The following is a 12,623-nucleotide window of genomic DNA, read 5'->3' as shown; positions in this document are numbered from 1 at the left end:
TAGATGTGTGTTATGTGTAGGACTATATTTGTGGTACATCTAAATTAAGTACTTCTATACTGATCATATCAGTAATATTTCCTGAAACTTTTCCATTTTATCTTTCCTGTAACTATATATATAATGCACGTCACTCCAACCAAGACACACGACCACACTTTGCCATTTATGACAATTATTTTGAATTTAGCCCACAAAGTTCTAATAATAAGATTCAGTGGGTTTTTTTTTATAATTTGATGACCATGGTAACACAGCAAAACAAGTCATAAATCTTATAGATAACAGTAGTTATGATAGGGTTATTTATATTCAACAAACGCCAACAAACACTGTTTCTTAATAAAACTTCAAATTGGAATGTTTAAAAGTCAGATCACTTATCAGCCAGACATGAGAGCTTAAATTGGCCACTGTTACTGTGACATTAAATCTTCGAAAAATGTGCATAGTTCTGTGCGGTCTGTTGAAGACCTGATTTAAGTTTTAAGGGTCCATAAGCATACAATTTCTTTATCAAATTGATGTCTTTGGACCACTATCTTGTTACACCAACAATGGCGAGTAATCATTCAGGGTTCTGTTTTGTTTTGTCATGTCTTAGTTTAATGACCTTTGTAGTCTTCTCATGTAACCCCGTCCTCATTGTATCCAGGTGTGTTTTGATTTCCATGTTTGTAATATGTATATATGTAGCCCTCATGTTGATATTGTCTCTTTTCTAGCATTTTTGTTTGTTCAGTGTTTTGCAGTCAAGTATCTTGTTTGCCAAGTCTTTTTATGTTTGTTCATAAGGGAGCATATGACACGGCTAAAACTAATATTATTGTTTGTTTTAGATGTAATGCAATGTGTATACACGATTTAAGGTTCAACAACGCTGTATTTTCCACATACAGTGCATGTTTGTATCTACTCTTTGCTTTGCCTCTCGGAAATGCGGTGATTTTTTACAAAGCTCATCGCTTTCAAAAGCGAGGTGTGCTATGATTGGCCAGTTAACCATTGCGTAGTGATTGGTCGAATACTGCAAGCATGTGACGGAAATGTAACACCTCTTACCATATTAGGAACATCAGGTTCCAAAGCAATTGTACTGACTTTGTGTTTGATTTTCAAAGCAACATGGGCAATGGCAGTGTTACAACTTTGCAGTGTATACCTTGACCAAATTTAACATGTGAGCACATGAGCACGGCACCATACATGCATTCGATTTAGAAGATTGCTGTTCCAGGACTCTTGCAACAAAATATCTTAACCACCAGCTGTCTGCCTTGGAACGTTAACATTTTTGAAATATTTTATGACAATGAGCAATGGAAATGGACAATGGATACCTGAATAAAGACCAGATGGTGTCTACATGAAGAAAGCAGAAGGAACGGTACATAGCTCTAGTGTCTGATGATCCTCCAGGCTTTCATCATACATCCCCTTTCCAGAGCTTTGCATTTGACTTCAGTGCTGTTTGTATGAGTGTAGGTGTAGAATGATGAAACGATGTTGAGGCTCATTTCAAACACTTCAGAGTGCCTAGAGTTGAGGGTCAGCTAATCAGATGATATATTACTGTTTTGACCACCTGACGTTTGCCTGTCAGGAAGTCTAGGGTCCAGTTGCAGGAAGTCTAGGGTCCAGTTACACAGAGATCTGGTTAGAGACAGATCCTGGAACTCTAGGTGGAGAATTGCTGAGCTGTTACATTCTCAGATTATTTATATAATTTGGAAACATATATATATACAAATAAACAAAAAAAATGGTGAGTGTAATTAGAGAGTATACATCATGACCTAAATTATCTCACCTTACAAGGACTGTAACGAAAAAAAACGAACATCTTTGATGTCACAGTAAGCCTGAGTTTCGTGTTTCAATGATTTACGTCTACTTATCACTAGAGGGCGCCAAGACGCAATTTTTCTTTGGATATTGTTTAATAAACCGGGGCTTTGGAGTCAAAAAGGTTGAGAACCGCTGTGCTGCACTTATTTATTTACACAATGGCTCTTTCCGTGCCAAAACATCGGGGGAATCCTATTTTTATGAACTATTAGGTGGGCCTATTTTAAACAATGATATATTATACAAATTGAGGTGGACATTTAAAAATCTGTATGTTTAACTCTTTCACCGCCATTGACGAGTTATCCCGTCAATTAAAAAAAAACGCTTCCCCGCCAAAGACGATTTTTTAAGACAATCAGTGTTTGTACTGTTGTACAGCAGGTGGCGCTATTACACACCTTTGGGAAAAAGTACAGAATCCCAGAACCTAGAACGTATATGTTTTGCGGTTATTAATGATTGTTCTGAGTGTAATCTGGGAGTGTAATCTGTAAACCTGTTTAATCAAAATGAGGCATTTTTGAAGAAACCTCCCCACATCTACGGAGTGATAAAAACTAACGAATGAAGATAGAAGAATAGGCCTACGGTTTCTTTTGTTTAAAAGCTGCGACTCTGTTCTTTCATTTGACATATTGTTTGTCCATATATTCTTTACAGAACATTTACTGTGAGCCATTAAAGTTGGGTGAAAATGTTAAAAAACGTTGTCGTAGGCTGGCAACTTTTTTTTAAAAATGCTGGCGGCGAATAAGTTAAAAAAGATCACAAAAATACGTTAAGTTCTATTGATGCCCAACATGATGGCAACAAAGTTAAATATAAAAAAATATAAAAAAAAAAACACTTTCAAGACTTTCAGGCCACAGTCGTGCAATTTTAGGTAAAGCATTTAACAAGAACTATGCTAGTTTAGCTAGTTTAACAAGGGTGCTGTTTAACAAGATCTTCATATTTATTTATTAAAAAAGAAAAAACATTCACAAAAAAACATTGCCAACAATATTCTAAATTCAGTTTTCAAACAAAATTGCTGTATATTCTGTACAGAATATGCGTCCTGTCATGACGCGTGTTTGGCCATTTCTGATGACGCCATTGGCTCGCGACACCGCTGCGGCGCTCTAGTAGCATGTTGGGCTAACCTACGTGCAAACAATTGTTTCGATTAAAGGTATGTTCATATCATATTTGACATTTCAGAATGTTAAGTGCTTTCATTAATAACAATGACACGTAGCTTCAAGTAATACGGTGAAATAAGCTTGCCCACTCCCAGAGAACTGCGAATGTAAACAACGTTAGATTTAATGATCATCGTACCTCATTGCTATGTATGTATTTTTAAATAGTTTTAGTATGCATCTTTTACCACCTGGTCAAGTAGATGAATGCGATTTATATTTAACATACATACCCAAGTACATTTATGCTGTGCAGCATTTTTACAGCCTATCATGCTTGGAATGCGAGTTCTAATGTGTGTAAAATCAGTTATAGTTACATTTGACAGTGGCCTTTTATGTATATTGTATGTATTTCAGTATTTCTGAGTGTGCAAGAGATATAATGTCTTTATACGACGATCTGGGAGTCGCAACCAGCGACACCAAAACAGAAGGATGGTCGAAAAACTTCAAACTGCTTCAGTCTCAACTGAAAGTAAAGAAAGCTGCACTGACACAAGCAAAGGTTGGTGTCATTTTGTGTGTTATCATTCGTAATATTGTATATATATATATATATATATATTATCGATACATTTCAGTAGGCAAATTTCCTGCTTACTGGAGGTTTGATTCATAATTGTGGCGTTTGTTAAATATAAACATTGTTTTGCAGACTCAGAGGACGAGGCAGTCTAATGTTTTGGCCCCCGTTATTGATCTAAAGAGAGGAAATACATCAGATGACAGACAGATCTCTGATACACCTCCAAACATTGCTGCTGGAGTGAAGGTACAAAGTGTATCACGTATAAATGCCATGTTAGGGTGCTTAATAAATCTGGCGCCAGTGAGTAAATTGACTATGTGCCGTTATGCCTGTGTTAGGACTCTGTGTCAGGTGGCTTTTCATCGGGCGAGGTGCTGATCCCATTGGCTGATGAGTACGACCCCATGTTCCCCAACGACTATGAGAAAGTGGTAAAGAGACATCGAGAGGAACGACAGAAACAGAGAGAACAGGAGCGACAGAAAGAGATTGAGGAGAGAGAGAAGTATGTGGCATTAATACTTAAAGAGATTTCTCACCCAAAAATTTAAACCTTACGTTGTTCCAAACCGGTTTCTTCTTCTTAAAAACACGTTTTCCTTTAATTAAGTTGTCTTCTATGACACTACATAGTTCACTAAATGAGAAAAGAGTACATTGTTAATGATAAAGCAATTGCATTCAAACCTGAACAGGAAATTCAAATCTCAAAGTATAGATTTAAATCTTAAAAATGATTTTGAATTTAATGGGGTTGATGTGATTTAGGAAACGCAAAGAGAGGCACGACGGTGGAGGCGGAGCTCCCAGTGGATTTTCACGTTTCCCAACGGAGGGTGATTCAGACGAGGACGAAGAGTATGAAAGAGAAAAGAGGAAGAGGAGTGGGTGTCCTTATATTTTCCATTTCTTTTTTATCGAACTCATAATTATTTTAATCTTTTGTGTGTTCAATGATGTCATGTCTTGTCTGGTACACAGCTGTCGGTGGAGCTGCCATTGCCCCTCCCACGTCACTGATGGAGCAAAACTGTGAGTATACCTTTATGCTCCTTTATGCTCTTTATTATTTTTTTGTGTTGGTGGATTGTGTTCATCTCAGTGTTTAATTTATAAAATTTGAAAATAGATTTTATTCCTAATGCGTGGTAAGGCTGGTTGCCAGAATGCGTTTTCAGTGTATCACCACTAGGAAGCAGTATTGCATTCTTTAATCAGTGGTTGAAAGGGAACAAACATTAAATATTTGTTTCTGCAACAGCATCATTCTCATATGAAGATGATGGTCGCCAGCGGTCGAAAGCAGCGATACCACCTCCTGTGTTTGAGGATTCTGACAGACCCCGATCTCCACCGGGACCAACCAATACATTCCTGGCCAACATGGGGTGAGAGTTCATTTGTAGAATTGAAGAGTTGTAGCATTTGGGTTTAAGTAAAGAGTCTCAATGTAAGCAAAACATTTATATAACAGTGTTTTCGATTTTTGGATGTTGAAAAGAAATAACCATAGGGTTGTGAAATGTAGTTAAATTGACGTATATGGATTCATGTACACAAAACCATTAATTTTCAACAAGCAATAATTTAAACGAAAAAAGTATTGTTAATATCATATGAAACACTATTTTGATAAATTAACACATTTCATAAATTACATATAAAACAAATAATTGGAAAAATTCAATCAAACACAGAGGTCTCTCTCGCTTGGGGCACTCATGCGGTCTCATACGCATCTTCCGCTGTAATCATGGACTTATTAAAATATGAAATGTATGAAAGGTGTAAATAAACAAAGTCACAATCCTACAATTCAGTATCCGTTACCAATAAGCTATCGGCAAAATTTCACTATTCTCAGTATTCATTTCCATTATAACTATTGCAACACGTTCATTTTAATTAAATTAAATGTAAACATTATAAAAAATAAAAAATGTATAATAAATAAAGAAAAAAGTACATTAATAATAATGAAGCCTTTAAAGATTTTTCAATTAATTAAACACAAAAACATGACAAAAGCATAAGTGGATGTTTGACTTAAAAAACACTTTTGCATAAACCAAAACTCAAAACATTTATTATTTCATATTTGGAGTCTATATTCCTCTAGTATTTTTGTGTACACTGCTGAAACTTTAAAAAAAGTAATTTGACCTGTGCTTTATTTTTGAAAACAGATCAATTAGATTCTTAATGATATTAGTAATGACCCGTTTTATTCCTGACCCGAACCTGAAATAACATGTGAATAATTATTCCACCAGTCACATCAAATATTAGTGGTACCCGCCCGCATGCAAGACTCTGGTGTGTTGCATTAACTCTTATACAATGCTCATGTGTGATTGTCTTACAGGGGTACAGTGGCTCATAAAATCATGCAGAAGTATGGATTCCGGGAAGGGCAGGGCCTGGGGAAACATGAGCAAGGTTTGAGTACAGCGCTCTCAGTGGAGAAAACCAGCAAGCGGGGGGGCAAGATCATTGTTGGAGACTCTGCAGAAAAGAGTGAGATCACACACACGGACACACACAAAACCCACATGCAAGCCCACATTCTTGGTTTCTTCCTTTTTTCGTCTTCATGTCTGTCATATTTGCTCAATCATTTGCATGACTTTGTTCATTCATGTTTATGTGTGTTTCAGCATCAGGATCAAGTCAGAATGTGGTTGATCCACACGGATCAGGGGCATCAGGTTTGGCTTTGTTCTCTGTTTTCCATTTCAGTATTACAGCATTCGATTGTTTGTTCATTTGGCATCTATTTATGTTTGTTATATCATGATCAACGACATGAACACGCCAATGCGCTCACGTCAGTCAATACCACAAACACATATGTAACAGAAGCTAGCTTCCCTAAAAAGGCTAATAAATGTCACCTTAAAAATAACGATTGAAGATTTTATGATAATGATGAATAAAAATGTGTGTATGTTTATTTCAAAAGCGGACGCATCAAAGAAAAACGAAGCCAATCCACTTACAGAGATTCTCAAGTGTCCTACCAAAGTGGTGTTGCTGCGGGTAAACTGTTTGTCTTGTTTGATCATATAAGAAATTTAGAAATAATGGTTTCAGGATGGCCATACACTCAATATGGTTTAACAGTAGTGAAGAATTTAATAACTGACATTTTAATGAAATGATCAAATTCCAATTGACATAATATCACGTTACTATTTATAATTTACAGGTCAGCACAGTGACTAAATCTGTACTTTATGTGAAGTCTGTATAACTATTTAGAATAAAATAGAATGGAACAATATGAGCAAAGAAAATTACAACACAAGTGTTTAAAATTCTTACCTGGTTATTTGTAATATGTGATGCAGCTAATATTGGGGAGACTTTTGCAAAAACAACTTGTTGGAATTCATGTAGAGTAGTGTTAAATGCATCTTTACATCAAAACCGTGTTTGCGCAGAACATGGTTGGAAGGGGAGAGGTGGATGAAGACCTTGAAGCCGAGACTAAAGAAGAGTGCGAAAAATATGGCAAGGTTACCAAGTGTGTCATCTTTGAGGTAAGTGGCTTGTCTTGTATATGCAAACACAGAAATTGTCATTTGCTGATGCTGAGACTTATATGTTTGGCTTAAATTCAAGATTCCCGGTGTCATAGAGGAAGAGGCTGTCCGCATTTTCCTGGAGTTTGAGCGGGTAGAATCGGCCATTAAAGGTGAGCAGTTAAAGGACCCACTTTAAGAGGGAATGTGTGGTGGTCTTTATTTCAGCTGTCCCAGATCTTACTATTAAAACAATGTGTGTAAGGACCATCCCTTAGGTGTTACATCACCTGGCTGTTTACATCATGTTCTCAGGGTAATGTGTAGACTAAACTAGATTAATTCACTCGCTCATTTACTTTCAAATTATAAATTATAAATCGGTTTAATGCCGATAAGTGCCTCTTATAGTTTTACATTGCTGCGAAGCAGCTTTACAGAAAATACATTTGTCAGACAGCCCCCTTTCATCTGAAGTAAAGTTACCGACCGGTAAATACACTTTCATTCGGAAATTTACATCCGTGCGGCAAGTCCCGTGCTGTGTCTTTTTCTGAAACTTTAAAATGCTCCACACACACACACTGCCAAAACGTTTCCAGCAGTAGTAAAGTGCAAGCGTCTCTCTCCCTCTCTCTCTCTCTCAGCTCTGGTTGCTGCTTGATCGTATCACGTATCACATGCGTTTTTTGCTATTTTCGGCTGAACATTTTCGGTGGCCGAACATTCGGTGCTTCCCTAATGTTTAGAAATGCACTAGTGCATACAGTAGATGACCCTTACGCAAGCAGACATGAATTAAAAGGCGGAAAGCACAAGATTTTCTGTTGAGGGATGTAAATATTGTTTTTCATTTATTTCTAAGCCTATAATTATAGCTCAGGCAAGCACCAAAGGTTTCTTTTTAGTCTTATTCTTTAGATGTCTTATTCTTCCATTTCTACCTTTTTCTACCTGCAAGTCTATGGCAGTCTCATGACCTATATCTTGAGCAGTTATACTTGGGATACTTTATTGAGGGTAATCTTAATGCCAGTATTGTGAAAATACAAAATAATTTCCCATTTCAATAATACAAATACAACTATCAAGGTTGGAATGCTTATTGTTGCCAAATTTGTAAATTTCATGTATTTATTTATAAATTTTTATTAGACTGTCTATTCTTAAATTTTGAACTACTTTTCCTGAATGCAATACAGATTATGAATTCAAATATAGAGTATGTAATCCACATGATGTTTTTTCTCTTTTTTCAGCTGTGGTGGATCTGAATGGGCGATACTTTGGAGGTCGGGTGGTAAAGGCCTGCTTTTATAATTTGGATAAATTCCGCGTTTTAAATTTGGGTGAACAGGTGTGAGTTGGAAATATAGATTAGCACCACCAGGATAGAAACCGGAGGAAATAATGCGACTTTCTGTAAATAGCATGAATCATTTTATACACCTTGTAAAACATTACCTAATGACCCACAATGAGTTTTGTGATGAGGATTTCATCTGTTGTCTCAGATACAAATCTGTAAATTAATTTGTCTCGCTATGTCAGTTAAAACTAGCTCATTTTGTCCTTGTGAATAAGATGTACTGTGATGTAACAACCCAAGAATAAAAGATGCTTTTGGGAGAAGAATGATTTCTTAAAGAGTAGGTAGCATGAGATCATGAAAAAGACATTTCATGCAGTGTGTTATGTTGCCGTGTTTGAAAGTAAGCTGTCTGCTAAGTTGTAAGTCCGAAGGTGAAGAAATAACAAAGTTATTTGCTTGTAAAAATGGGAGTCGACACGGAATCAAACAAACGAGATGTGGACTAGTACACCCGTATATCTACGTCACTATACAAAGTCCCCGCCTACGTTTTGCTGAGACTGACGCGAAAACGTATTTCTCCTCCCCCAACACTGTCGCTCGTTCGTGATGCGTGTCTATCATGTCTAGAACCTACCGAGCCCTTTTGGGGACATGGTGGTGGAAAAAAAATTAGAGGGAAGAGAAAAATATTTTTTAAAACTTATGCGTTATCTCGCAAAATCTTTGCGTTCCCCCGAGAAACATTGCGTTATCTCGCAAAACTTTTGCGTTCTCTCGCAAAAACTTTTGCGTTCTCTCGCAAACATATTTGCGTTATCTCGCAAAACATTCAAACGTCCTGTTATTCAACTGCGTACATTAACAATGGAGCGGTTCATACTAGATTCCCGGACCAATAACTTGTGAGCTAAACGTTGTTATAACACAAACAACACATTATTCTTAGACAAGGATCAACAACCTAGTCTTCCTCAAAACGAGAATATAAATGTATCTCTATATGAGCAGGAAACATGGGGTAGTTCAAAGAGACCGTCTACAAATTGACTGTAAATCCAAAAAGCGTTATTAAAAAATTGTCATTAATAACTTAAATGTTACACACTGTAGTCTCACCAAATTCAGATTACACATTAATGGCCTCCTGCTGAATCTAAACTGGTTTTAGTTATACTACATTATGTAGCACTGAAGTGAATTACTATTTTGAGTAGCCTAATGATCTTCTGGGTTTGCCCTTTATAGAGGATCCCTTCGGTCTTGTCTCAGCCGGCTCCCGCCTGGGGCTCGTTTTGTTAAAATATTTAGTTCATGTTCATTGTTTACGTTACGTAGAATGAGGTATCATTTGTGTTATAAGAACCTTTAGTTCACTAGTTATTAGTTCGGGAATCTGCATATATAAACCAATGTTTAAGGAGCTAGTCTCAAACTCAGCCAGCAGGACATTAAATATATTCCCCTAATATTGTATTCTGTATTTATTCACACTGTATATCCTGCACTTGCTAATTGCACTTCTGGTTAGACCTAAACTACATTTCGTTACACTGTACTTGTATATGTGTAATGACAATAAAGTTGAATCTTATCTAATCTAAACAGGAAGTGTTTGTCCGAATTCAAAAGTTTTGCGAGATAACGCAAAGTTTTTGCGAGAGAACGCAAAAGTTTTGCGAGAGAACGCAAAAGTTTTTGCGAGAGAACGCAATGTTCCTCGGGGGAACGCAAAGATTTTGCGAGATAACGCAAAAGTGTAAAAAAAATATTTTTCTCTTCCCTCTCATTTTTTCCCACCACCATGTCCCTAAAAGGGCTCCGTAAGAACCTGAGTTCTACGGTGTGAAAAACTAAGTCCGTCTTATTTCAACTAAAGGAAGAACGTCTGAGGGAAAAATGGTTACAATTAATTTTCAAACGATACCAAAAGGAGTACAACCCCAGGGTTTAACTGTGCGCGCGTCATTTCACAAAAGATTGGTTTAATAAACTTTGCGCATTCACTGCAGGGTATGTGAAACGACTATGCTTAAAGAGGGGGCCATACCAACTCTATTTGGACCTGTTAGCTCTACCGAATCACAACGTGTAAGTGTGACTATTCATTTTTGTCTTAACATCAAGAAATATTTTTGTACCTTATGTCCGTGTTTAGCTAATGCATATAACGCTACCATTAGCATGTACCGTTATTTCTGGGGTGTTAGTTTGTTTATCTGGCTATTAACTTTGCATTTTGACACATTTGCCGCACGTGCACCTATATAGATATATTTGGGTTTCATATATATATCATTTTTCATTACGTCGACTTTCTGAAATGCTCTATGTACCATGATAATGCACAGCTAAGACGAAATAATAGTATTACTAACATTAACAGTATTTTAAGAATAAAACAATATATTTGATTTCATTGATGAGCAAAAGCACAACATGCATGTGGTCACACTGGGAGTTTTTATGACAAGAGTTGTCACTTGCCACTGACAAACATCCTGCTCCAGTCGTGGTTGAGTTTGTTGTGAATTAGCGTCTTCTTTCTCGTCAGACTCGGGCTCAAATTGGTTCGGTAAAATCGCCGCGATCTGTAGCTACACATATAATCTACATGACGTCCAACCACATGTAAACCGTAATCCTGTAATGATGGTAGGGGGGGTCCAGTTGCGACAAATGATGAACGCGTTTGACCAATAACAACAGACTACACCACCTGACCAATCACATGACAAGGTTAGCGGGTAGGCGGGGCCTAACGGATGAATCGCGGAACGAATCATTTGAGAGTCTGTCAAGAAGTAAGGTACGAATAACTGCATATAATTACGACATTATAGTGAATAAACACATTGTATTGGAAAAAAAAGCTTGTTGTTGGACACTCCATAAACCAAAGTAGGGCCTAAAAAACATATGCTAGGTACGCTTTAAGCTGATGTGTAATTTTTCAATGTTAAAATACGTCCCACAGTTTAACGCAGATGGGTAGGAATAACTAATTCGTACGTCGACTTCCTGAAGAGTTTTTCTTCAAAAGAGTTTAATTTGTCCATGTCAACGTCTTAACTAATGAAATCAAAATATGGCAAGTGTCCGGCATACACCTTCATTGTAACATTTAACTTTGATGGAAAAGTTATTAACTTAAATACATTTTAAAAACAACCTAAACTGCATCTCGACTAGAACATCAGCAAGCAACAGAATAAAGCTTGCCGTAGCTAATATCATACTATCCAATACTATACATGTGTACTAAAAGAAATGAGTTTGACTGGGGCGATGAATATTTATATAATCAGACATGCAGGTCCCGTGCGACTTGTGAAAGTAGGAAACCCATATTTTTATTTTATGACATATCAGCAACTCCCATGATCCCTGACTCTCTGATCCACACACTATTGAAAGACTTGAAGAATGAAACCGTTCCTTAATGCATGTCTTGACCTAAGCAGAGATGGAGTTTTGTAAGACTGTGTTACTTAAACAATGTCCCACTTAGCACAAAAAGAAATGTGCTCTTGTTTTTACCTGCTTAAATGTCCTGCAAACTTATGACGTGTCCACACCGGGACCATAATCGCGCACGTTTATCGTCGGTGTTCAACGCCTCGTGACTAAACAAAGGGCGTCAATGTTAGGATGCACACGGGTTTTTTTAATACTCTTCAGTCTCATTTTTTTTTTTTTATGCGGCGCGTTAAAAAACTGTCCAATTAAATGTGATTGGACATTTTGTTTACATGCCTGGATCTGCAAGTTACAGTAAAAAAAAACACTTGGTGGCGCTCAAGCAAAAAACGGTCTTGCCGAGCACACATTGACAAAGATGAAGCAAGAAGAACTCTTATGTGTGAAAAGCGGGTGTCGGAAGCTTAAAGTTGCACAGCGCCACCTTGTGTACCGGGGTATTTCTGTTATTCATTAAGCGCCATCTATGTCAGGGAGTGAATTTGCACGTTCACTCGGCTCATCGCCAGTGAAAATCGTTTGGGTATGAACACCGAAGAACATTGGAGAGAAGCGCGTGGGATTGTCGTCCTGGTGTGGACACCCCTTTAAGCTTAGAAACTGCAAATTCAAATTGCAAAATGTTCCCCCAATATTAATAAATAATAAATTTCTAGTGTGGCAAAACACAAAATAAGCATGCATAGTTATCGACGACCTAGCATCATTGACACAATTTGTTTAGTGAATGTCCAATACGA

General features: G+C 37.1%; 1 protein-coding gene across 1 annotated transcript; it reads left to right on the top strand.

Moving 5' to 3' along the window:
* Positions 1-2,945: 2,945 nt before the first annotated feature.
* Positions 2,946-8,739, top strand: rbm17 (RNA binding motif protein 17). The gene is made up of 13 exons (XM_056748511.1): positions 2,946-3,025; positions 3,396-3,543; positions 3,694-3,810; positions 3,906-4,072; positions 4,336-4,451; positions 4,549-4,599; positions 4,829-4,955; positions 5,933-6,084; positions 6,225-6,275; positions 6,530-6,606; positions 7,011-7,109; positions 7,192-7,264; positions 8,351-8,739. The coding sequence occupies exons 2-13, from the start codon at positions 3,421-3,423 to the stop codon at positions 8,452-8,454; spliced, it is 1,257 nt and encodes a 418-aa protein (XP_056604489.1). The 5' UTR covers positions 2,946-3,025; positions 3,396-3,420; the 3' UTR covers positions 8,455-8,739.
* The last annotated feature ends 3,884 nt before the right edge of the window (positions 8,740-12,623 follow it).

The sequence above is a fragment of the Triplophysa dalaica genome, chromosome 5, assembly GCF_015846415.1.
Source record: "Triplophysa dalaica isolate WHDGS20190420 chromosome 5, ASM1584641v1, whole genome shotgun sequence".
Taxonomy (NCBI): domain Eukaryota; kingdom Metazoa; phylum Chordata; class Actinopteri; order Cypriniformes; family Nemacheilidae; genus Triplophysa; species Triplophysa dalaica.
Note: the sequence above shows the minus strand (reverse complement) of the source record. Positions and strands in the feature narration are given on the sequence as shown.